The sequence below is a fragment of the Rhinoraja longicauda genome, chromosome 8 (genome assembly GCF_053455715.1).
Source record: "Rhinoraja longicauda isolate Sanriku21f chromosome 8, sRhiLon1.1, whole genome shotgun sequence".
In the NCBI taxonomy this organism is placed as follows: domain Eukaryota; kingdom Metazoa; phylum Chordata; class Chondrichthyes; order Rajiformes; family Arhynchobatidae; genus Rhinoraja; species Rhinoraja longicauda.
The window spans coordinates 20,670,119-20,695,802 of record NC_135960.1 but is presented as its reverse complement, the minus strand read 5'-3'; the positions used below and the strand labels follow the sequence as shown (position 1 = coordinate 20,695,802).

General features: G+C 39.2%; 1 protein-coding gene across 1 annotated transcript in view; it reads right to left on the bottom strand.

The window, feature by feature from the left end:
* Positions 1 to 25,684, bottom strand: part of LOC144595762 (low-density lipoprotein receptor-related protein 1-like) — a 1,259,652-nt gene that overhangs the window by 661,212 nt on the left and 572,756 nt on the right. The window contains exon 7 of the mRNA XM_078403382.1: positions 22,475 to 22,637. Within this exon, the coding sequence (XP_078259508.1) occupies positions 22,475 to 22,637 (163 nt within the window). The remainder of the gene's footprint in view (positions 1 to 22,474; positions 22,638 to 25,684) is intronic.

The window sequence follows — 25,684 nt, the reverse complement described above, 5'->3', positions numbered from 1 at the left end:
AGTTAAAGCCACACTTAGCAAAGTAAGGTGCATTGTGGCTGCAATGGGTAATGACAGTTGACTGATAAGCAAACCTACGAAAGATCTCGACCCGAATCGTCACCCATTCCTTCTCTCCCGAGATGCTGCCTAACCCGTTGAGTTACTCCAGTATTTTGTGTCTACCTAAAGCTAATATAGATTTAATTTTAGTTTTAGAGATACTGCATGGAAAGAAGCCCTTCAGCCCACCGACTTCGCACCAACCATCAATCACCCATTCACATTAGTTCAATGTTATTCCACTTTCCCATTCCCTACACAGCAGGGACAATTTACAGAGGCCAATGAACCTACTAACCTGCATACCTTTGGGATGTGGGAGGAAACCAGTGCACCCAGAGGAAATCCACACGATTATAGGGGGAAAGTGTAAATTCTGCACAGCCAATATCAAGGTCGGGACCAAACCTGGGTCTCTGGCACTGATAGGCAGCAACTCTACCAGCTGTGCCACTGTGCTTTCCCTTTGATTAATCCAAAAATAACTTAACGAGAATCAAATCAAATTGCTTTTATTGTCATTCAAAAATAGATTTGAATGAAATTGTCGTTACCATGCAGTCATAAACAATAAAGCGCACAAGACACACAATTACATATGTTTAACACAGACAACCATCACAGTGATTCCTCCAGGCACACCCTCACTGTGATGGAAGGCAAAGAAAAGTCTTAACTCCTCCTCTGTCTTCTCCCACGGTCAGGCAGTCAAACTGCTGCTTCGAGGCGATCGAGTCTCCCGACGTTTGAAACCCCCGCCGGGCGATGGAAGGTCCCAGGCCGAGCCGAGCAGGCAGATGAAGGTCCTGAGCCCGCACCGGGCGATGAAAGGTGCCATGGCCGAGCCATGCAGGGTGATGAAGGTCCTGCGAACGGGTCGATCGAGCCTTACGATTCGGAGCGGTCGAAGCTGCTATGGCTGGAGCTCCCAAAAGCCAGTTGCCAGCCAGGGACCTGCGAGCTCCCGATGTTGAAGTCCACAGAGCCCGCGGCCGAAGCCTCCGAAGGTGGAGTCGCAGCCACAGTCACAGCACCACCACAACCTCCGAAAGTCGGTCAGCTCAAAAATGGTAAGTCCAGGCCTTCAAGGTCAATCCCAGCTGGAGGCCGCCAACTCCACGGTGTCAGGCCACTTGAGAAGATTCCATGACTTTCTAGTGCAATAGAGGCCTTGCCCAATGCTTGGACAGAGCTCAGTCATAGTGTCTTTGGCCATTCTTTAACAATGGTTCTGAATGCTGACATAATGTAGCATTTAAAGCTTGATGTTTCAGCTTTCATTGACACAGAGGCAGAGAGCACTTCATATTTATCTCCTGTAATCTCAATTTATTGCTCAACCCATAGGCAACACAACTATGAGGATCAGTTTTCAGAAGGGAAAGCAGGGTGTCACAATAGTGATGCAATGTTTCCAGCGAGTGGAAATGCCTTCAAAAAACCTCAATCTACCTTCCACTCTCATGATTACAACAATTCTGATCCAACAATTGCCACTTTGATAGTGTCCCTGATGCTGATAATGCAGGCTATTTCAGTGTTTTCTGGGTTCACAGTTGCTCAAGGTCATTCTGCAAAACTATTCACAGCTTACTTTAATGCAATCAGCAGCCTTCCATCAAGTATGCTATAACACATTGAATTATCTTTGTTACTTGGATGATCCCACTTCTCCCATTCTATGGCAAAATTAAGATCTTCCATTGCTACCACATTGTTCCTATTACGTGCTTTCTTAATCTCTGCATTATTCATGACATGAGTATTGCAGGCACTCAATGGAATCTTACATCATTCTCTGCTCTTATTTCTCTCTGTACTGCCCTCTGCCTATTCATCTTCAATAGTCCTTTTTAAACATAGCGAAGATTATGCTCTCTTAAAATCATAAATGCTATTCCAACTAGTTTCCAAATCCGCTTGCACTTTCTGAGGAGATTGTATAGAACCATGTGATCATAAAAGTAGCACAGAAGAAGTTGATTCTTAAAGCCTTTCAAAGAACAAGCTGCTTTATCTCACTCCTGGACCCACAGTCCATCCGCTCGTAATATTCTTTCCCTTAAAGTTTTTTTAACCTTTAATTTGACAGCAACTATTGAATTTTTCACCATTACATTCTTTAAGAGATTTGTCCAAGCCCTGACCATTCATCATGTGAGAAATGTTTTTCCTCAAGCACTGGAAACAGTTTTCTTTATTTTCTTCATTTGAAATCTTCATGATTTTAAACATTTCCAGCAAATACACTCTTTCTAATCCACTCTAACTGTAAACTCACAACCCTGGAGCCACATTAGTCAAGCTTTTATGTGCCTTCTCTTTAGACCTTGTGTTGTTCCGAGTATGTGATCTCAGAATTGGATACTCTACTCCAGCTGGAATATTTAACGTCACATCAGCCCAATTTGTAGCCAAGTTCTTTTGTGATGCATTGGATTCTTTAAACAGATATTAAGATGTACACATACACATACAAATACAGAAACACAAACACATACACAAAATATATATATACATATATATATATATATACTGTATATATAGTATTTATATGGTCCATGTGTCTGTACACAGAACCTTTACTTTGCTTAGCTAGATTTGATTTTTCACATTTAAAAACAATTCTTGCCCTGACAAATAAATATTGATTCATTATTATATTTTTATTTTGAATATTTATTTTGTTACTACTTCTTCAAACTTTTTCAAGTATTGTTTTAAAAGCAATGGTGGGTTTGTGATGCATGACATTATTCAGCCAAACATTAAAACCAAGAAGTGTTGCACCATGAATTGTGAATCCCGTAAATCAATGGTCAAATGACATTATTGTATCTCTGGCCTCGTATAAAAGAGAAGTCAACCTCTAACATTCCATTATTTTTTTAAAGGTGTGTCATATTTGCACATTAACTGTCCATTAATCATGCCATAGGAAGGCAGTGCTCATATTACAGGTTAAGTACTTTTTAACAAATTGGTAATTATTGTTTTGAGTTATAGCAAACTGTCTAACCCAGAATTTAAGCTATTTAAACCATTATGGTTTAAACATGCTTTCACAAAGAAGAAAACCCATGCAGTCATGGGGAGAACGTATAAACTCTGTACAGCCAGCTCCCGTAGTCAGAATTTAACCCGGGTCTCTGGAGCTGTTTGGCAGCAACTCTATTGCTGTACCACTGTGCCACTTCACATTCAGGTTCCTATTTGAGCATCAGAAGCAAATTTTTAAAAAATATTAATTTCCTTTTTATCTGATCTTAGTTTTATTTTTTTCTTCTTCATTCCCATGCTAATTTTAACTCTAATTCAGACTCCTTCCAAAATTGCCAATGTTCATTTGCTTCCTTCATTTTTGCTTTGACTTTCCAATGCTGTGTCACTTGGGCAACAATTGTAAAAAAAAAGGCATGTTAAATAAAACTAGTAACACAATAAAACTAGCAATAAGCTATTAGCTGAGACCTAAATTTGGGCCATACTTGTAAACTCCATCACTAAATTTATTTAGTACATGCTGGAAGTCTCCATTTTCCAATGAACCATTTTAAATGCCAGTAACAATAGAATATGATTCTAAACAGCGGGAAATAAATTAACTGATCACATTTCACTATAAAAATCTCCCATCTGAGAATACATTGAAGGTACATTCTTATATTAAAACAATCCTTGCATTTCTTTTGGCCTTCTGCAAAATGATCCAGGTTCTAGGCAGAGGTGTTTTTATACTCTAAAAAAACAATTTTGATGATATCGAGACCCTAAGTATTTGATGACTATTCAGTAGAACATACAGAACATTCATACATACACAACACAACCCACTTAATGTGAGCATAACTATTTGGCCCTTGATCCCTTCTCTCTCCCTCCCAACTGCAATCCCAACCATATAAACTTACTGATCAATTCCTCATATGAGTTAACTCCACAATGCCTATTTTAATCTGGACAGGGAAAGCTGATATAGACATTGAACACATTTTTGCATTTGAAATGAATATGACTCCTAATACAATCAGCCATTAGTTAGGTGTTCATTAGATGAAATGTCACCATAAATATCATCCCTTTAACACTTGTAGTCTGGAAAGATTTGGTATCATGACAAAATATCAAATGCAGCATGCTGGACAAATGTTTGATTGTTTTCCCTAGAATTTATGCATGGAAATAAACACTTTTTAAACGCAATTATTTTCAGTTTGTAGTGAGACATTCAATAGTCAAAGGCATAAAATTCATCCATGCAATGTAAAAGTTAAATTTAATGCTCTGAGAACCGAAACATGTTTTCTCAGCTGTACGCTGGAAACTAAGATGTATTACTTATTATTTTCATATGTCCCTCTGTTTCTGATTAGCTGAAGAACAACTTTGAAATTCTTTGAAAGAATAATTACTACAATAGAAAAGAAGTGGCCTGGGTGTTAACAGTTTGGAAGTCCTGGCCTGAGCCTAGCACATATGCAACAGAAAAGCAGCATGCCAGTACCACGACTTTCTTAGAAGTTTAAAGAGATTTGACATGTCTCCAAATATTGGAAATAATAATTATACAGTACAGAAACAAGCCTTTCAACCCAACTTGTCCACGCCAAACAGGATGTTCCATCTCATTTGTTTGCTTTTGGCCCTTGTCCTCTAAACCTTTCCTATCCATTTACCTTTCCAACTGCCTTTTAAATGTTGTTATTGTACCGATCCCAACTATCACTTTTGGCAGCACTTTCCATACACTCACTACCATATATATGAAAAAGTTGCCCCATGGGTTCTATTAAATCTTTCCACTCTCACCTTATACCAATGTCCTCTGGTTCTTGATTCCCCTATTCTGGGTAAAAAACTCAGTCCATTCACCCTGTCTATTTCCTTCATTATTTTATACACCTCTATAAGATCACCCCGAGCCTCCTTTGCACCAAGGAATAAAGTCCTACCTTGCCAATTCCACCCCCTCCCCCTCCCCCAGCTATAGTTCAGGGCCTTGAATCCTGGCAACATCCTCTTTAACCTTCTCTACACTTTTTAGCTTAATGACCCTTCTTATGCAGGGTGGTCAAAACTGATCACAATACTCTAAATGCAGCCATACCAACGGCTTGTACAATTGTAACATAAAGTCCCACTTCTGTGCTCAATAGCCTGGCTGATGAAGGACAATGTACCAAAAGCCATTTTTTCCACCCTTTCTACCTGTGATGCCACTTTCAGGGAAGTATCGAGCTGTACTCCCAGATCCCTCTGCTCTACAAAACTCCCCACTGCCTTATCATTCACAGTAATAAACTCAGGAAACTTTCTACAGTACAACTGTGAAAGTGTATTAAAATGTTACTGTTGCACTTGAGACAGTATCCTGACAAGATGCATCATGGCCTGGTATGGCAATTCAAATGGCTGCACGAGGCTGCGGAGAGTGGTGGAATCAGCCCAGTCCATCATGGGCACAGCCTTCCTCTTCATTCTAAGCTTCTACATGGGGTGTAGCCTGAAAAAAGCAGCATCAATCATCAAGTATTTTGTGTGTTTGTCTAAGTCTATGTGCCACGACACTTCTGCAAACAAGATATTTTATAGTACTTGTACCTTTCCATCCTCTTGTATATGAAAATAAACTTGAACTAATAACTCAGTTGAACCTATAGAAAGTGAAATAATCATATTGTACTGGATAAAAGTATGCTAACAATATCTGCATTGTAAATTGTGCTTTCAGTTGTGTTCTTTTCCTGAATTTATTTGTTTTCTTTAAGCTCATGCAGTCTTTAAGCTAGATGCACAGAGTCTCTTGCCGAGGGTAGGTGAATCGAAGACCAGAGGACATAGGTTTAAGGTGAAGGGGAAAAGATTTAATAGGAATTTGAGGGATAACAAAAGTGGTGGATGTATGGAACAAGCTGCCAGAGGAGGTAGTTGAGGCTGGGACTATCCCAACATTTAAGTTCGATAGTTACATGGATAGGACAGGTTTGGAGGGCTATGGATCAAACGCAGGCAGGTGGAACTAGTGTAGCTGGGACATGTTAGTCTGTGTGGACAAGTTGGGCTGAAGGGCCTGTTCCACACTGTATCACTATATAACTCTATCTGAAACACTGGTTTAGGTTGAGGTGTATCATTGTCATATACACTGAGGTGCAGCAAAAAGCTTTGTTTTGCAAGCTATATTATCAAATCAGAGAATGCTATATATAAATACAATCAAGTCAGGCTTGTCTAATAATAGGTAGTGTGAAGGGAAAGAAAGAGAATGCAGAATATAGATCTCAGCATTGCAGCGCCACAGTTCCTGAGACAAAGTTTAATGATGTAGATCAAAATCAGACTATTTATTTTCAGTATTAAAGTTTTTCAAAATCGATATTAGTGCCCATGAGGTATTTAATTTTAAAAACCTCCTTGAAGGCTTGCATTTGGAAGTAATGTGCAGATAAACTGCTCTGGTGTTTAATTTAATTTGGCAGCTTGGTCATAATGGCAGAATTGTTCCTTTTAGTGATGTAATTTTTAAAATCAGCATCAAAGATGTCAGAAATTTAAAGTGCATACAACTCGATTTATACTTGAGATCCCCGACCGTTCATGTTGATTTGGCAGATTTTTTTTACCACCGAAGTGACTATTACAGGAATTGGCCTACAATATTTATTTGGTAGTGTGTCATAGAAGATTTATGCTAGAGAAGCAGGTCATTTGTGTCTGTGTGTTGTAGATCACAACTCTTTAAATGCATGTGCAAGTATATTTTTTAATATTTCTGCCTCGACCACCCTTTCGGGTAGAGTATACCAGAACTTTACCACCTTCTTTGTGAAAACATGTTTCCTCGTCTGTTTCTTTAACTAATTGCTATAAAACTCTGCTTTTTAGTATTTTGATTAAAGGAAATAGGTTTTTCCACTTTACTCTGTCCAGGCCTCTATGATAATATGCACATCAAGTCTTTCCTCAAGTTAACTACCCTACAATCAACACCCTCCCCCTCCCCTTTCTCCCCTGTGCCCCACCTGGACTCACATCCATTTCTCCCCTCCCCTTCCACCTATCTTCCTTCCTCTGGGTTCACAATTCACACCTCTTCTATCCCTATCTCACGCCTTTAGTCTTTTCATCTCTGGCCCATGTCCATCCTATTTCCTATCAAAAACCATCTCATCTGTATCCAGCTTTCACTCTATCAGGCTTCGTCCTGCCCCTCTTCTCTTCTAATCTCCCCCCCCCCACACCAACAATTTGTCTGAAGAAGGGTCCTGACTCGAAACGTTGGCTATCCATGTTCTCCAGAGATGCTGCCTGACCCGCTAAGTTATTCCTACACTGTGTCTTTTTTTCTTCCCTCAGTAGACTGGTTCAAAGAAAATAACTCGCTTATTCAATATTTCCTCATCTCTCTTTATACAACCTTACTCTATCAAACTGTCATCTTCTCAAATTTCCTCTGCACCTTCTACAATGCAAGCATGTCTTTTAAGAGTGAAATGAAAAAAAAGAAAATGATAGAGATATCAGACAAATTTATCTTATAACAAAAATGTAATATTATCAAATAAAATGGCTAATCCAAGCTGGAAAAAAACTAAATATTTGGCTTTGTATTGTAGAAAATTCAAACATGTATAATTGAAATTGTGGCTTAACTGCTGTATAATTTGTACATTGTACTCATATTTTATAGCTGCCTTGAAGGACTATCTCACCCTAATTATAACATAATAATTTATGTGAAGATGAACTGAAATGGACAGATTTTCATTGTGCTCGAATGAGCAATATTGTCTGCATCTAAAATATGGCAGTTGTTCAGCCATATATCTGAACTATTAGCATTTGTCCTATAAATGCAATTTTTAAAAAAAAGTCAAGTTGTGGTGAAACCTGAACTAGTTTCATTACATGCTGATTTTCATAAATACTGCAACGTAACCAAACATATTAAAAAGTTAACCACAATGATTGGAAATGCACACTGCTTGCAGTAACATTTGAGCAATATTTAAATCACATTTTAGCTAAATTGGTTCTGCAAGTTTGAACAAGATTCCATAACCTGAACCATATTTGCTTTCCTCTTTCAGAACTTTGAATGGATTATTCCCTTTGCAACTCCCTGCTCTGTTCTTCCAACCCCATCCACTATTCCCTGTTGTATTGGCAATAGCAGGTGGTGCAACACTTGTTCTGTTGGGTCTTCCATTCCCTCTATCCAGAGCCAAAACAGTGAATCCTGGTGAACAAGGGATTTTCCGTGCACTTGCTTCCTCTTGAGTGCACTGCATTTGGTGTTCACCATGTGGTCTCATTTATGTTGGAGAAACCAAACCGTGATCAATTTTAAAGAGCACCTGCAATCATTCTGCAGAACTCCAGATATTCTGGTCGCCTGCCCTTTTATTTTACCACCCCACTCCCAATCTATCCCTTTGCCCATAGATTCCTACAGGGTTACAGCAAGTGTCAAAGCAAGCTCAAAGAACAACCCTTCATTTTCTGATTGAGCACATTGCCACTTGCCAGAGTCAATGTCAAATTCCTCAACTTTAGATAATGCAATTTTTACTTCACAAAAAACTAATCACAGGGTCACATAGTATCTGTGGATGAAGAAGAAAAATCCAGATTCTAAAACCAAAGGTTTTAGACGCTGAAGTCGGGTCCCATTCTGAACATTGTCCATTTCCAGACACTGCCTGATCCACTAAGTTCCTTCAGCATGTTGTCTTTTGCCAAAATTCCAGCATTTGCTGTTTCTTATGTCTCCATTATTTCTTTCTTTCTTTTTGTATCGGAACTACCCATTTCTGCCTGCCATTCCTTTTCACTTTTTATTTTCTTTGTATAGCCTGGCCTGTGGGACTTTTCCCTGTCGACCAGACTGCATGACATGACACAAACTGGACAACACTGGCAATATAACAGACAAACAAAGAAGCTTTGTCTGTTAATCTCATCAATCATATTATTTCACCCAATCACCCTATCTATGTTTCTATGTTTCTATCAGAGAAACTCCCTCTGTTTCACCCATCACGCTTATCACCTTGAAGAAAGGTCCTGAACAAAAACGTAGCCTATCAATTCGCTCCGCAGATGTTGCCTGACCAGTTAAGTAACTCCAGCATTTTGCGTTTTACTCCATCTTCTCTGCTACCTGGGCTGAATTGTTTCTCTTTCCCAGTTCTGATTAAGAATCCCCAATTTTATACATTAACCGTTTCACTTTCCACAGCAATTGTCCAGCATTTTCTGTTTTCATTTAAGATTTCTAACATTTGCAGTTTTTTGTGATTTTTATTTACTGATGAAAGATCTTCTGAAATCAGTACATTTCTTTTGTCTTTTAGATGCTTGTACAAAACAATTTTTGTTACATTTGTTTAAATCTTATTCTGATATCTCTGTCATTTTGGAACTGGACAAAAGGAAAAACTCACATTTAGCTGTGTGTTCAATAAAGCCGATTCATAGAAGAGACTAGAGAACAAACCAAGATAAATGGACTTTCCATGACTTGTATATCAGACAGAAGGTAAATTACTTCTCTGAAAACACAAAACATGGTAATCTCCGGACAATTTAGTCATTAGACAATTTTACACATTTTCCAACAGGATATTGATACCCACTCCAGCTGTGCCTAAGGCAATGGCCTTACATTTTATTTTATACGAGTCAGTTAATATTTACTGCCCTGACAATAGAAATTATGTTAATGAAGATTCAGAAAAAAGTGGGAAAATTTCCATTTATATATTCAAGATTGTATTACTGCTGTGCAATCTGCGGGAACCAGCAAATATACTTACTTTAAATTTCTACAAATTGGCCCTGCTTTTGCAAAATGACTCAATTTCCATGAATTACTGCAAACATATGAAAAAATCAGCGTCGAGGTCAATGTGAATGCAGGGCTGAGATTGGATTTGGAAGAGCAGAAGCAAGTGGAAAAATAGATCCTTTCTCATCCCCTCTGAATGAGGATCATAGGAATTAAAATTGTCACTCATCTAAACAAAGTGCAGGAGGAACTTTGTGGGTCACATAGCATCTCTAGAAAACACAAATAGGTGATGTTTTGGTTCTGAAGAATAGTCTCAACCTGAAACGCCACCTATGCATGTTCTCCGGAGATGTTGCCTGACCTGCTAAGTTATTCCAGCGATTTGTGTCAAAACGAAATCTTGATGTTTTGCAGGTATATGGCCTGAAAATATATTTTAAAAACACATTGGTTCCAATATCTTCCAAAGCATCTCCAATAATTTTTAGAATGGCCAACTATCATTTTGTCTACATTCTTAGTAATGGAATTTCTTATTCCCAAAATAACATTTGCTGCAAATATTGCAATTTTTTCTGTGCTTCATCTTAAACCATCAATATTGTATGAAAAGATTCATTATTGATAAAACATTTGGGGATAGATCATTTTTCATTTTATTCATTAAACAGGGGACGGAGCACTGCGTGGACCTTTATCTTTGTTACAAAATCCAGCTCCATTAGTTGTTTAACAGTCTAACAGACTTCTGAACCAACATGCCATTCACACCTATTTCTCGGGGGAAGCTGCCATGTAACTTTTAACTCTATTTCTTTCAGTCATTCCGTTATTAAGTAGAATAATTGTTTTTGTACTACTTTAGAATGCACTCCAATCTTGCATCATTCTGCTGTTTTTCACTTGTATTTTGTTGTATTTATCATCAATGTATGTATACTGCTTTCGCAGTGAGCTTCATGTGAAAAAGAAATGTCATTGCATCCAGGTCTCTGGGTAAATGGCAATAAACTATTCTAAAACTAATTTGAATCTGAATCTTCACATGGTGAGTATCCATAGATACTTCTCACCAGGTAATTTTAAATCATTAAGTGAAAAGCGCTCCCTTGCCTTTTTTCAGAGCCAGATTTTTTTTCCCTTCGTCTTCAGACATAATTTTATAATCACATCATAATAATGGTCTGCCTTGAATTTCACCGGGTCTGCTATCTGGATGAGACTCAGGTTGTCTTCATGCCAACACCAACCTTGTAAAGATCTGCAGATTACCTTGTTCCAGAGCTCATGGTTGCAGAGACTGCCCCTGAGGCCCCAAAAGATCTTGGTGGCAATTGGTTCTCAGCTGACATAATACTGAGGCTCCATGTCGGGAAATTAATCTGATATGAGAGAAGGCTGCATTTAAGTCATATCTCTTCTGAGTACAGGAAGTTTGGGAAGACATTTTAAATGTGCATGATACCTAGAAATATATATATATATATTTTTTAAAGTTTGTGTAATGGAAAAAAATGTTCTTATTATTAAAATATAAGGAAAAACTAATAAAACCTTTTTAGGTTAATTAAGTAAAAATAAATAATTAAACATGTTCTTTCTTCCCAATTTACAAGTATGGAATTCACATTCATTCATATGAATAGGGATTGTGATCCTACACCAGGCTTGACTAGCATGGGGTCGAAAAGGAGAATTCCAAGTGCAGGCAATGTGTTTAGCAATGTTACAAAGTGAATAGTTCACAGACATCTGAGACTCAGATCATCCTGAACTTCTAGGGTGGCACAGTGGCACAATGGTAGAGTTACTGCCTTACAACATCAGAGACCTGGGTTATGGTCAAGGTCATGTGATAAGAGCAGAATAAGGCCATTTGGCCCATCAAGTCTACTCTGCCATTCAATCATGGCTAATCTGTCTCTCCCTCCTAACCCCATCCTCCGGCCTTCTCCCCATAGCCTCTGACATCTGTACTAATCAAGAACCTATCTATTTCTGCCTTAAAAATATCCATTGACTTGGCTTCCACAGCCTTCTGTGGCAAAGAATTCTCTGACTAAAGAAATTCCTCCTCACCTTCATAAAGGAACGTCCTTTAATTCTGAGACTATGACCTCTGGTCCTAGACTCTCCCACTAGTGGAAACATCCTTTCCACATCCACTCTATCCAAGCCTTTCATTATTGAGTAAGTTTCAATGAGACCCCCCCTCATCCTTCTAAACTGCAGGTCCAGTGCCATCAAATGTATTGCGTGTGTTTTCCTCAGGTGCTGCGGTTTCCTCCCACATTCCAAATATGTGGGGATTTGTAAGTCAATGGCTTCTCTATATTATCCCTCATCAAAAGGAGAGGACTAGTGCATTGGGATTGCTGGTCGGCATGACTTGGTGGACTGTAGGTCCCGTTTCCACATTGTGTTTCAAAAGTAACAAGTATGGAACATGCAAGACAGAAAACAGATGACGCCCCCCCAGGTTTAGTTATATACCCAGCTTAATTTATCCCATCGCCTTTCAGACTCATGTTTTAGATTGAAAATAAATAGCTTTGCCATCCCATGCATACTTGCTAATGAGTGAGACAGGGGTAGATGAGCAAAAACGAGATCAACATCACAAATTATCCAATTTCTTTGCTGTATAGAAATGCGTAATTTTATGATTAGGATAAGGGTTGAGCCTTTGCCAGTTCTCAGAGACATTTCATTCTCCCACTAGAACCTGTACTCCCCATGATCCCATCTGGTCCCTTCAAATTCCACCATTCACCTTACACATTGGGGACAATTATTATTTTTATGGTGGCCAACTAGCCAACCAAATAATATGACCTTTCGATGTGGGTGGAAACTAAAATAGTTGGGGGAAACATATGTGGTCATAGAGAGATCATAGCCTCCACACAGAATACAATCGAGGTCAGGATTAAAAGCGGGTCGCTGGAGCTGTGAGCTATCAGCTCTACTTACGGAGGGAGAGGGGGGAGGGGGAGGGGGAGGGGGAGGGGGAGGGGGAGGGGGAGGGGGAGGGGGAGGGGGAGGGGGAGGGGGAGGGGGAGGGGGAGGGTGAGGGGGAGGAAGAGGAAGAGAGAGGGGGGGGAGGAAGAGGAAGAGGGAGGGGGTGGGGGGTGGGGGGTGGGGGGTGGGAGAGGGAGGGGATGGAAGGGAGGGAGGGGTGGAGTGGGGAGGGTGGGAGGGAGATGGGGGCGGTGGGGAGGAAGGGGGAGTGGGATGGTGAGGGAGCGGATGGAGCGGGAGAGGGAAGGGGGAGTGTGGGTGGAGGGGGAGGGGGGAGTGTGGGAGGAGAGGGGAGGGGGGAGTGGGGGGGAAAGGGGAGGGAGGACTGGGGGAGGAGAGGGTGCTGCATCAATGCAGGAGTGGTTTTGGGCCCAGCGGGTTCACTTGATCACATCCTTCGTATAATGCAGTGACCAGAACTGGATACAGCACTCCAGTTTTAACATGACTTGTTAACTTTTATGTACATTGCATTGGCTGAAGACAACTATGCCATACCATTTCCTTACTACTCTATTTGTGTTGCCACTTTCAGAGAGCTATTGATTTGCACTTCAAAATCCCTCTGCACTTCAAAGTTCTTATGGATCCTGCTAAATTTCCCTCTTGCATTTGACCTCCAAAAGTACAGCCCCTCATACTTAGATTAAACCAGCTGCCAATTCTCTGCCCTTATTTCCATTTGATCTGTACTCAGTTGACAACCCAGTTGCTATTTGACAACCAAGCCATAATTCCACCAATTTTCACTTACTAATCAGATCATTTACATTTTTCTCCAAATCATTTGTAAGTATCTCAAACACATGGCATCCCTGTGTGGTACCTCAGCTGCACGGAGGCAGAAAGGAAAGCTCTTCAGCGGGTAGTCCATAGAGCTCAGAGGACCATCGGAACACAGCTACCAGCCTTGGAGGGCATCTACAACACACGATGCCTCAGAAAAGCCACCAGCATCCACAAAGACTCTTCACACCCCTGCAACAGTCTGTTCGAACTCCTTCCATCGGGCAGACGATACAAGGCCTTCTACGCCCGCACCTCCAGACTCAGAAACAGCTTCATCCCCAGGGCCATAGCTACTATGAACCGGTCCTGCTGAGCCGGATGGTCACAACGCATAGTGATCCGGCACAGATCTACTTGCACTTTATTCTGTCTTAAAACTGTTACAATTTGTTCTGTTGGGTTGTTGTTGTTTAAATTAATACTGACTAGCTAATTAAATTATTGCATCATATGGGAGGCGCATTCCCAATCTCGTTGTACCCCTGTACAATGACAATAAAGATATATTGTATTGTATTGTATTGTAACAGACAATGATGAAGAATGGGCCTTGTATTTCCAAGTTGGGACGGTGTGTAATTAGTAGGCGATGGTGCTCCTTTTGAGCCTGTTGTTCTGGTTTAGGACACCCATGTATCTTTGTGACATAAATAAAATGCTGTCCTTCTGATTTCCCCCCCCTTCTGAATAGGATTTATACATGTTGCACTGCAACTAGAAAATAAAGATTAGAACATCAAACAGCTCAGCACCGGAGCAGGCTGTGCCTAACATGGTGCCAAATTAAAATATGCCTTCTGTCCCTGCGATCTGCATCCCACTCCTCAATGCATATTCATCATGTGCCTATCCAAACGCCTGTTAAACACTTCTATTGTATCTGCTTACACCACCAACCTGGCAACGGTGATGCTTTGGTCCACTTGCTCCATCTGTTTAAGTCACCTTGAAACTCCTTTTTCCTTCTACTCAGTTTAGCACCATTTAGGAATATTACATTTGGTTCCTTGCTGAGGCCTGAACATTGATCCCTGTGATGTCCCCACTTGTGCTGCCTGTCACCCTAAAAATTACCAATTTATTTCTATTCTTCTTCTTGTCCATCATCCAATGTTTAATCCATGCCCATGCATTACCCCGAAAGCAAGCACTTTGATTTTGTACATTAACTTTTTTATGGGACTTTAAAGTTTTCTATACATCCTGGTACATCTCCTCTTCTCCCTTACCTATTCCATCAATTGCACCCCCAAAATTCTGATTTCTCAACCAAGATTAAACTTTTGGATGTCCATGTTGACCTCATCTGATTCTGTCCTGTCATCTCAGTGTTTTACAATGACTCTGGCAACTCTCTCCCACCTCCACCTCCACCTCCCCACCCAACCACCATACACAGAATCGGCAATTTTTGGTTTTCACTCACTTTTCTGTCTTTTTAAAGAGCCGTGTTTCATTTGCTACCCTTTGATCTGTAAAATTCTGGAAAATGATAAGAAATTATCTGCAGGACTGCAGAATTTTAATTTGCTGGTTATGTGATCACTTCACTTTGTTTATTGTAATGCTGTTTAGTGCATTTGCAGTCCTGTGGTGATACTTCACTGGGTTGGCACCTCATGTTTAGGTTTGACCGGTACATGTCCCAGTATGCCCTTCCATATTCAGCATTAAACCAGAGAAGAAACCAGTGGTAGAGTAAGGGATAAAGTGGGTTATGTTGGTAATTTTGTGTTGATTGTGACTGGTGATTTTTATTATTTTTGTTTCAGATTATTAACCAGATTTAAATTGGCCATTGCTATAGTAATATGTGTCTAGTATTCAGGTATTAATAGTGGTGTGACTGTAGATAAGATGCTCACAGTGCAAGATACCGTCTTGGTATCGAAATACCAAATAAAATGTATTTAAAGCACCAGGTTTGGTAAATATAAGTTTCCATTTAGCACAAATCATGGAACATTTTGCAGTCTGGAATTTGGAATTTAACTCTATATATTTTGGACTCACAGATAGTGATTTGGAGATTTTCATCTTGAGCTGCATTGCTGATTTAGAATTTAAAAAAAAAGAATTTTGTTTCCTGCCATTTCTGGTTTGCAATATATATATTTTTTCCAATTCCAATTAAACATGTGAAATATTTCACCAAAAGTTAACACCAAAATAAAACATTTTCACATGGGGACAAATGGCAAAGAACAAATTCAAACTTGAATGTGGGGATGAGTCAAACCCTGCATGGGTTCTAGGAATGAAGAAATAGCAGATGCTGCGATGTGGAAAATCTTTGAAGGAACATATGGTTCTTCCTGATTGCTTAAAAGTGTTCACTCATTTTATGTTATACACAAGTGAGTGAAAATGAATTGTCTGTTTTTTCAATTTAAAATGTGACATTCAGCTCAAGATATATTCTTAAACCTATAGGTGCATTTGCACATTGAGGTGTGATTTATATTTTAAAAGATTTAAAGCATTTCCTGACAAATGGTTGGTTGCAAATGTTCATCTTGCACAAATTGAGAAATTTGCTGGGTAAACAATGTGCTGCTTAATTGCATTGACTGAAATAAATTTGCTATTTGCGTAAATGAAATGTCAGAACAAATTTAAAATCCATTAGTACGAAGAGATTTTCATTGTCAACCATCAGTGGGTGAATCAATTTGATTGCATCGTTAGGTTTGTTGTTAAAGACACACTGAAAATACAAAAAATGTTTGAAAAGAGGTGATTAAGAAGCATATTTTATCAAGCCTTGCTCAATAGGAACTAATGTCAATAATTATTTTACAAAGCTAAATGAAAATAATTCTGGAAGACGGATTACAAGAAAAAGCACAAATGGTCTGAAAGTAAATAAGTAAAGAAACTCTGACTTCGTGGTTTTAACCAGTTTTTATTTGAGATTATTGGTAGTGGGCATCTGCTGTTTGGGAGAACATGGAAGGAATTTGAACTCTTGTATATTTGTTTCATGTAATGGTTGGGTATTTCAACGTGAAGGAGGAAAATCTGATCTGCGTGTCAAGACAAAAAAGGTCCCCGATAGCTCAGCTGCTGACGATAACGAGAGGCCAAGCCTTAAACCCATGAAAATTGCAGAGTTGAGTTTTAGCTGAGCTTGCTGATCCCATTAGGTTGTGGGGCCTCAAGTAATTGACCTCTTCAAGCTCAGAAAAGTAAAGAGAATTATAATTTCCGGTTTTGATATGGACTGGGAATATGTTCTGCCACTGGATATGAGTGAACATCAGATGAACTTCAGGTTTGGCTAATGTGCTGCTTCCTCATCAGAAGTCAAATATCCCAATTATATTTGCTTCACATAACAGCACAGTAACAAGAGCAGAGGTTGGCCAGTTCACCCCTTGAGCCTGCTCTGCCAATCATTAAGATCATGGCTCATTCAATCGTGGTGTCAATAAGACTTACCATTTCGTACCTTTCCCCATATCCCTTGATTACCGTGTTGTTTCAATGTTTGTCCATCTCCACGAGCAATATTCAATGACAGAGGGTGGTGAATATGTGGAATTCTTTGCCACAGAAGACTGTGGAGGCAAAGTCATTGGATATTTTTAAGGCAGAGATAGATAGATTCTTGATTAGTACAGCTGTCATTAGTATAGGTTATGGCGAGTGGGCAGGAGAATGGGGTTGGGAGTGAGAGATAGATCAGCCATGATTGAATGGTGGAGTAGACTTGTTGGGCTGAATGGTCTAATTCTACTCCTATCACTTATGATCTTATGACAGCTCTTTGGATAGAGAATTCCAAAGTGTAATGATCCTCTTCAAGGGTCAGAGTGTTTGAGTATTTTGTTAATCAATTTCAGGGATAGTTAAAATCAATGTTTTTTCTGGTCAAGAAGCATAAAGGAACAAAAAAAGTTACGAGTTTTTGAAAAAGAGGTATTGACTGATAGTCAAGGACAATGAGGGGATTTTGACTATAATATAAGCATGTAGATTGTTGTTCGAGATTTTAAACCATCGCTTGAGATAAATGCAAAGCCTCAACCAGGAATGAGGAGAAAAGTGGAAATGTAATTATATTTCGGAAAAAAATCAGTCAGAATTTCAGTAGTGGTTGAGAGAACTGATGGATGGAGGAGCAAGTGATTGTGGACAGGCTTGGAAGGTCAGCTACATAAAGGTTCGGCTTACGTGTGGTGTCAGGAGGAAAATCTAAAAAGGCACTATCTGGAGTTGAGTGTCAACGTGTGTGCTTCATGAAGAGGCTGATGTGGAGAGCGTTTTGAGAAAAATATAGTGGAAAAAACAAATGACCCCCAGGATGTGATTTAGTTAAGTTTAAGTTTAACGATATAACACGGAAACATGCCCTTTGGCCCACGGATCCCACACCAACCATTGACCACCTGCTCACACTAGTTACTCCACTACACACTTGGAGCAATTTACAGAAGCCAATTAGCCTAGAAACCTACACATCTTTGAGATGTGGGAGGAAACCGGATCACCCAGAAGAAACCCATGCGGCCACAGGGAGAACATGCAAACTGCACAGACACCACTCGTGGTCAGGATGGAACTCAGGTCTTTGGTGCCATGAGGCAGCAGGTCTACCGCTGTGCTACTGTGCCACCCACTATACATTGTGCTTTCTAATGTCATAAAAATAAATGCTGTTGAAACAAATCAACTTTTTCACTAATTTTGGGCTCATCCGAAGAGCACTCTACTGGATGGAAAACTTCCACATATTTATTGACTAAGTTGCATTGACAGCATGTTTATAAAACAATTCCCTCTTCTTCAACTTAATTGTATGTAATCCTTTTTTCCCCATTATAGAGTGACTGAACCATGCTTTCTTGCTTTGTTAGATTGTGCTCTATGTCATATAGCTCATTGAACATTTATTATAGTGCAGCATTTAAAATGATGTGTCACCAAGAAGACTGTGTTTTGTGGAATTGCAGAAAAACATCCTATCCTATCAAAGGTTCACAAAATTCCCTTTGTTGCCAACACTGCGTGTAAAAAAAATGTGCATCCTTGCTGAAGAATAAATATTTTCATTCCTCTAGTCCAATTCGGACAGATCCAATATGTTCTATCGCTGTCCAGAAACAATTTGGTGAAGATCACAAGGAAAGTGCACTTTTTCAAGTCCAAAAACAGGAACTTGCTCGTAAACCCAATAAAACAAGGCATTAAAGGAGTTTGCTTTAGACTGATCGATTGGCCGTAGCCATAAAATATCCAGACTAACTATACCTGGTCAGTACAAGAGATTTCCTTTGTTGGAGGTGGTTATTTGGATGCAACTTTAATCCAAGGGTCTGTCAGTCCCTTGGATTGACATTTAAAAAAATCCACAGCTCTACTTCAAATAGCAATTGTTCAAGTATGGTAGATATATAATCAAAATACAGCATTAAGCATGTACCTTCTTGTTTTACCCATCAAAGCGGCATATAATTGGTGCTAGCAGCAGAGTGGCAAGAAATAAACAAGACTATAATAGTTCACGCTCATCCCAGTTCAACCCTATTTTAAAAATATAGATTGTAGAACATAAACAGCAAAGTTCAGGAACAGGCCCTTCAGCCCATGATGTCTGTGCCAATCAAGATGCCAAATCAAATAAATCCAATCACACTACACATTGTCTATATCCTGCTCTTCCTTGCCTGTTTATATGGGGGTGAAATGCCTGTTAAACATTGCTATTGGGTCTGCTTCCACCAATTCTCCTGGCAGCATGTTCCAGTACTTCCAGTATCTGTAATAAGCTTGCGTTGGAAACCTTCTTTAAACTTATCCCCTCTTGCCTTTCACCCCGGGAAAATGGTTGTATCTATTTTATCCACATCTCTCATAATTATATATGATTCTGTTAGGTCACTCTTCAGCCTCCAGAGAAAACCATCCATTTTTTCTAACCAATATTTTAGAGTGTTTTTCATGATAGACAATAGACAATAGACAATAGGTGCAGGAGTAGGCCATTCAGCCCTTCGAGCCAGCACCGCCATTCAATGCGATCATGGCTGATCACTCTCAATCAGTACCCCGTTCCTGCCTTCTCCCCATACCCCCTCACTCCGCTATCCTTAAGAGCTCTATCCAGCTCTCTCTTGAAAGCATCCAACGAACTGGCCTCCACTGCCTTCTGAGGCAGAGAATTCCACACCTTCATCACTCTCTGACTGAAAAAGTTCTTCCTCATCTCCGTTCTAAATGGCCTACCCCTTATTCTTAAACTGTGGCCCCTTGTTCTGGACTCCCCCAACATTGGGAACATGTTTCCTGCCTCTAATTTGTCCAATCCCCTAATTATCTTATATGTTTCAATAAGATCCCCCCTCATCCTTCTAAATTCCAGTGTATACAAGCCTAATTGCTCCAGCCTTTCAACATACGACAGTCCCACCATTCCGGGAATTAACCTAGTGAACCTACGCTGCACGCCCTCAATAGCAAGAATATCCTTCCTCAAATTTGGAGACCAAAACTGCACACAGTACTCCAGGTGCGGTCTCACCAGCTGTAGAAGGACCTCTTTGCTCCTATACTCAACTCCTCTTGTTACGAAGGCCAACATTCCATTGGCTTTCTTCACTGCCTGCTGTACCTGCATGCTTCCTTTCAGTGACTGATGCACTAGGACACCCAGATCTTGTTGAACATCCCCTCTTCCTAACTTGACACCATTCAGATAATAATCTGCCTTTCTATTCTTGCTTCCAAAGTGAATAACCTCACACTTATCTACATTAAACTGCATCTGCCATGTATCCGCTAGTAGCAATACTAAGATCAAGGACAATAATAGTATATTTGTCCCTAATCTAATTTCTTACATCTCACTTCTCTGTCACTGCAGAATTTGAATTTTTTTAAAGTGATGGTTTGAGTTTGCACTTCTGAGTTGGACTCTTGTTTCATCATGCTAACCCATTCAAACACATAATCTTCAGCAATGGCAAAAGTGCTAATTGCAACATAGTGCTGTTAAACTCAATATGTCACTTGCAACTCGGATATGGTATATCTGGAGATGTGAAGATAGTGAGATATCATACAAATGTAGTCTGCAGCCAGGAAAGGAGAAAAAAGGGGATCTTGGTAGCCACTGAGATTTTCATTCTGGTACTCTACTTTAGATATATATTTGGGGTTACACAACATCATGCTTACACATAGGCAGGCCAAGTTGAAAATATATATAAAATATTGCAAAGTAGGGAGATATCATGGAATTGATGACCAATTCCAGTTTACCACTTTGGGTGGCAGAGTGGTTTAGCTCGAAGAGTTGTTCTCTCAGCGCCAGAGACACAAATTCATCCATGATCTTGGGCACTGCATGTGTGGAACATGCAGATTTTCCGTAGAATATAGAATGTAGAACATAGAACTGTACAACCACACAACCAGGTCCTTTGGCCCACAATATCTGTACTGAACATAACACCAGGTACATGTCTTAACTACTTTAACATTATCCATATCCATCCATTCCCTGCATATGTTTTGGCTGCTAACTATTTTAATTCCCCTTCCCATTCCCATACTGACCTTTCTGTCCTGGGCCTCCACCATTGCCAGGGTGAGCCCATGTGCAAGCTGGAGGAACAGCACCTTATATTCTGCTTGGATAGTTTACAACACAACAGTATGAAGATTGAATTCTCCTATTTTTGGTAACTAACCTACAAACAACCCCCCCCCCCCCCCACCCCCCCCCCCCCACCACTATCCTTTTTTCCTTATCACTTCCCTGTGCCCCAACTTGATGCACACCCATTTCTCTCCATTTATTTTACAATACCCCTCACCCCCATCCCCCCAGTTCACTTCCACCTATATTCCTTCCTCTAGCTTCACATTTTGTGACTCTTCTATCCTTAACTCCTTGTCTCACATTTTTAGTAATTTGATTTCTGGCCTTTAGCCAACCATCATCCAATCAAACCCCCTCCCCATCTGATGCAAGGTACACAGACAGAGAGTGTGATATTTATGAGCAAAGGTAATTGGTGTGAGGAATAACGTATTGTGGTAGGTTTGAAAAGACAGAATAAATGAGTTAGGTGATTACACATTTAACTCTGAACTCATCATTTTACTTGCTTTGTTAAACCTGTTTATAAACATTCGATCCACAAAGCAGGGCATTGTTCTCCTGACATAAGTGACAATTCCCAGCCTTGATCTCTGCAAACAAATTGGTACTTTCATAATGGAACAATATCTTCCCTAAGGATTTAACAAAACATTCAGAGAGCCATAGCATCTGGACTCTATTCTGTCAATTCGTCTGTGCTCCATTTCTATTATTTGTTCCGTTAAATACTGGAGCTCAAAATTACTCTCCCATGTCATTTTCTTGTAAAGTCAAGCTTGTTGGCTGAGAAACCCATTCATAATATGTTTCCCTTACACTACTAGATGACTCTGACCCCCCTTCCCTGCTCTCAGCCTGCCATGAAATTCAATTCCAGCCCAGATTTTCTCCCCAATAGGTTTGCCATTTCCTTTTATTGGCTGCACAAAATGTGTATGGTCCCCATTAAGCAAGTTCCACTGTTAAAGTTAACTAAAGTATGCTGAGACCTCATTGTACACAAAGGGTGCTTCAATCAATCAAATACCATACAATGATCAACAGGTTCTCACTTATAAATAAATTGATGACTACCTTGATATAAAATTCAATAGAAGTAAATGTATTTCATCCAAGAGCCAAAGTCTGACTTTTTATTTAATATACATGTGGAAATGGAATCCACCAATGTCTCAAGCTGCTTGCAGGAAATTGTGTAGAATATGAGTAAATAATCTTACCCCAAGGCTGGGTCGAGAGCAATTCCTTTGGGATTGTGCAGTTCCAGATCTAGTAGAGTAACGCAAGTAAGCCCATTTTGATTGCACACAAATATTCGGTCACTGACATCATCCACAAAGTAATAGTTTCCAGTAAGCCAGTCTAAAGCCATTTGTTCCACATCTGCCAAAGGAAAAATAACACATTAGATCAAAAACACAAGACAATTTAGTGGTTGGTTGACTGCTGTGCAAGAAAGATTTTTTTCTTTTCATGCCTGCAAATATATTTAAGTATCTTGGCCTGATCTTCAGCTAACTGAGCAAAAGATTTTTTTGATAAAACCTGTAATCCTCTCCATCAGCAATACAGAGCTTTGATCTTTGTTCATTATTCAGTGTCTGGTTTTCAACTGCTGCAAACACGCAAGTTCAAATCATAATAAAAATCGTAAAGCATCTACCATTCAATTTTACAGAGAAACACACCTCCATAAATTCTCTCTCTGTTAACATGGAAATTTTAACAATTCAATTTAAAAATCTTTAAGGATTTTCTTGAACCTGTCAGTGGATTAACCTTTGGTTTTGTTTGAAAAATGTAAGACATGAGAATCAGTGAAGACAAACTGGGTCTTATTACCTTTGGGCCTTTCTATCTTCAGTGCTCACTTTGTCTACCAGGTTTGATTCGTACAGTATTCACTTTTATTCAAAATCGTGTTTTTTTATCAAAATGGAAAGAATACAATTTTATTACAAAGATGATTGTGTTTGCTACAGCTGAGGATATTTATTTATTTTCCTTTCTAATTTCTGGAAATATTCATTCATCAATTCACTAAGCTGTAAGAAGAAACAGAAACAAGGCTATTGTTCTATTTTTCACAGTGAAATGGGATTCTCTTTGAAAATGTTGACATAATAGAGGACCTTTCCTCCCTGACCATGAATAATAGAAAGGTGTTAGCACTGTACCTACTCTCACAAGAGGGAAACTAAATGTAGATGTTCACAAATTACAATGCCATTACAAGAAATTTACAAGAAATAGAAATAAAGAGAGAGAAATAAGAGAATGACTGAAAGTAGAAGAAAAGACAAATAGTTTGTCACCAGATATAGACACAAAATGCTGGAATAACTCAGTGGGATAGGCATCATCTCTGGAGAGAAGGAATGGGTTATGTTTCGGTTCGTGACCTTTCTTCAGACTGAGAGTCAGAGGAGAGGGAAACTGGAGATATCAAAGGGTAAGGTGTGAAAACGACTGTTAATCACCCTTGGATTTTTGGCATGGTGAAGAGTTAAAAACCAGTAACTTTTATAGTTTGGGCGCAACACTCAATTCATGAAAGATGTGGTCCTCATGAAAGATCTTATATTTTTCCAGACTTAATACTCTTGACTAGACACAATTCTATTGTTTATATATTTTTGTCAGATCTCAGCCGTAAACGAGTGGTGGCATTTTACTTCTTGGCAAATCCCTGTTTAATCAAGTTGATGATCATACATAGAAAGTGTTCAGAAATAAAAAGGCATTGTATCTTGTCTCAATCATTAAGATGTTGCAAGTTTTTAGCCTTTTCCTGCCAATTGGTTCATTTCCTGACAGACATTTTAATTCTATTTAAATTTCTATTTAATTAAGTGGTAACAACTTCACTGTGCTTATATTGTCTATGAACCATGGAGTCACAGGTTAAAGCCCTTTGGCTTGAAACAAGTCCATGTTAAACATCAACCACCCATTCACATGAATCCTACGTTAATGCCATTTTTTGTTCTGCACACATCCTTATCAACTCCCCCCCTCCCGCAAATGATACCACTCATCTACACACCGAAAACAATTTACATTTTATTTAACAACCCACACAACTTTGGGATGTGGGAGGAAGGCATCAAGGGATATGGGGAGAAGGCAGGAACGGGGTACTGATTGTGGATGATCATCCATGATCACGGTGAATGGCGGTGCTGGCTCGAAGGGCCAAATGGCCTACTCCTGCACCTATTGTCTATTGTCTGTTGAAACTGGAGCCCCTGAAGGAAACCCACATGATTACAGGACGAACTTACAAACTTAATACATGTAAGGGACTGAGATCAGGATTGCACTGGTTCTCTGGTGCTATGAAGGAGTGTTTAAAAAAAAAATCTGTTCCTCTGTATAGCCCCTTTCTAAAATATATATTTGTTTCATGTTATGTTGAAAAATAAACACAAATACGTTTATTACCCTGCCAGATGATTTAATCATGGAAGGCTGTGGAAACTTTGCTAAGTCATAAGTGATCGCTGAAAGTGAAAACTAGATATTATTCAGATTAAGCAGTGTGAAAAGAGGCTTAGAACCCATATCTTATTTCTCACAGGACATGACCAAAGACACTAATTGTTGCTAAAGACCAATAAAAGCAATCTAACTTTAGAAGCCCAATTAATTACTCCTTCACTTTTGTGCTTTAATTTTCAAATTGCTTCTGCTACCTTCTGCTGGTAAATGTCCATGCAATCAGGCTACACAGTTGAATATAAAAAATAATTATTGGTGTTCCAAGTGCAAGGAAGACCCCTCCAGAATGCAACAGAGTCAATGTTCCTGACTGAAACTTTACTAATGATCCAAGCTTTCAGGATAAAAAGGAAATTATTTAAATTTAATTCAGTAATAGATTGTCAAGTATGGTATCTGTCTGAATAATTTTCTGAAAAAAAAGGAATTGTGATGAAGGATTTTTTGGTCCCTCAACATGGAAAAAGATATTAATGAGTTTGAGCGGACATAATGATTCAGTTCAAATTATAATTGGTGGATTTTGCTAGCTAATGCTGACAGTTCCAAATGGAACCGGAGACATTTAGTCATTAAGATGATAGTAGTTAAGGAACTTCTCCATGAGAACAGTCCAATGTAAGAATAGACATATGTAGACATAATGATAGGTTTGGAACACCATTAGATCCAAATGGCACGTGGAGTACATCTTCGGGACATAATCTATTAAATGTTTCTAGCTGTGTATTAGAAAGAAAAGGAAAAGGCAATTTCTTTTAAAATCATTTGCTTTAGTTTCATGTTTTGAAAATTATTATTTAAAAAAATTTTGCAGTATATTTTGTATTTCAAATTTAATGTCAAAATCAGATGAACATAAAATAAATTACATAGAAACATAGAAAACATAGAAAATAGGAGCAGGAGTAGGCCATTCGACCCTTCCA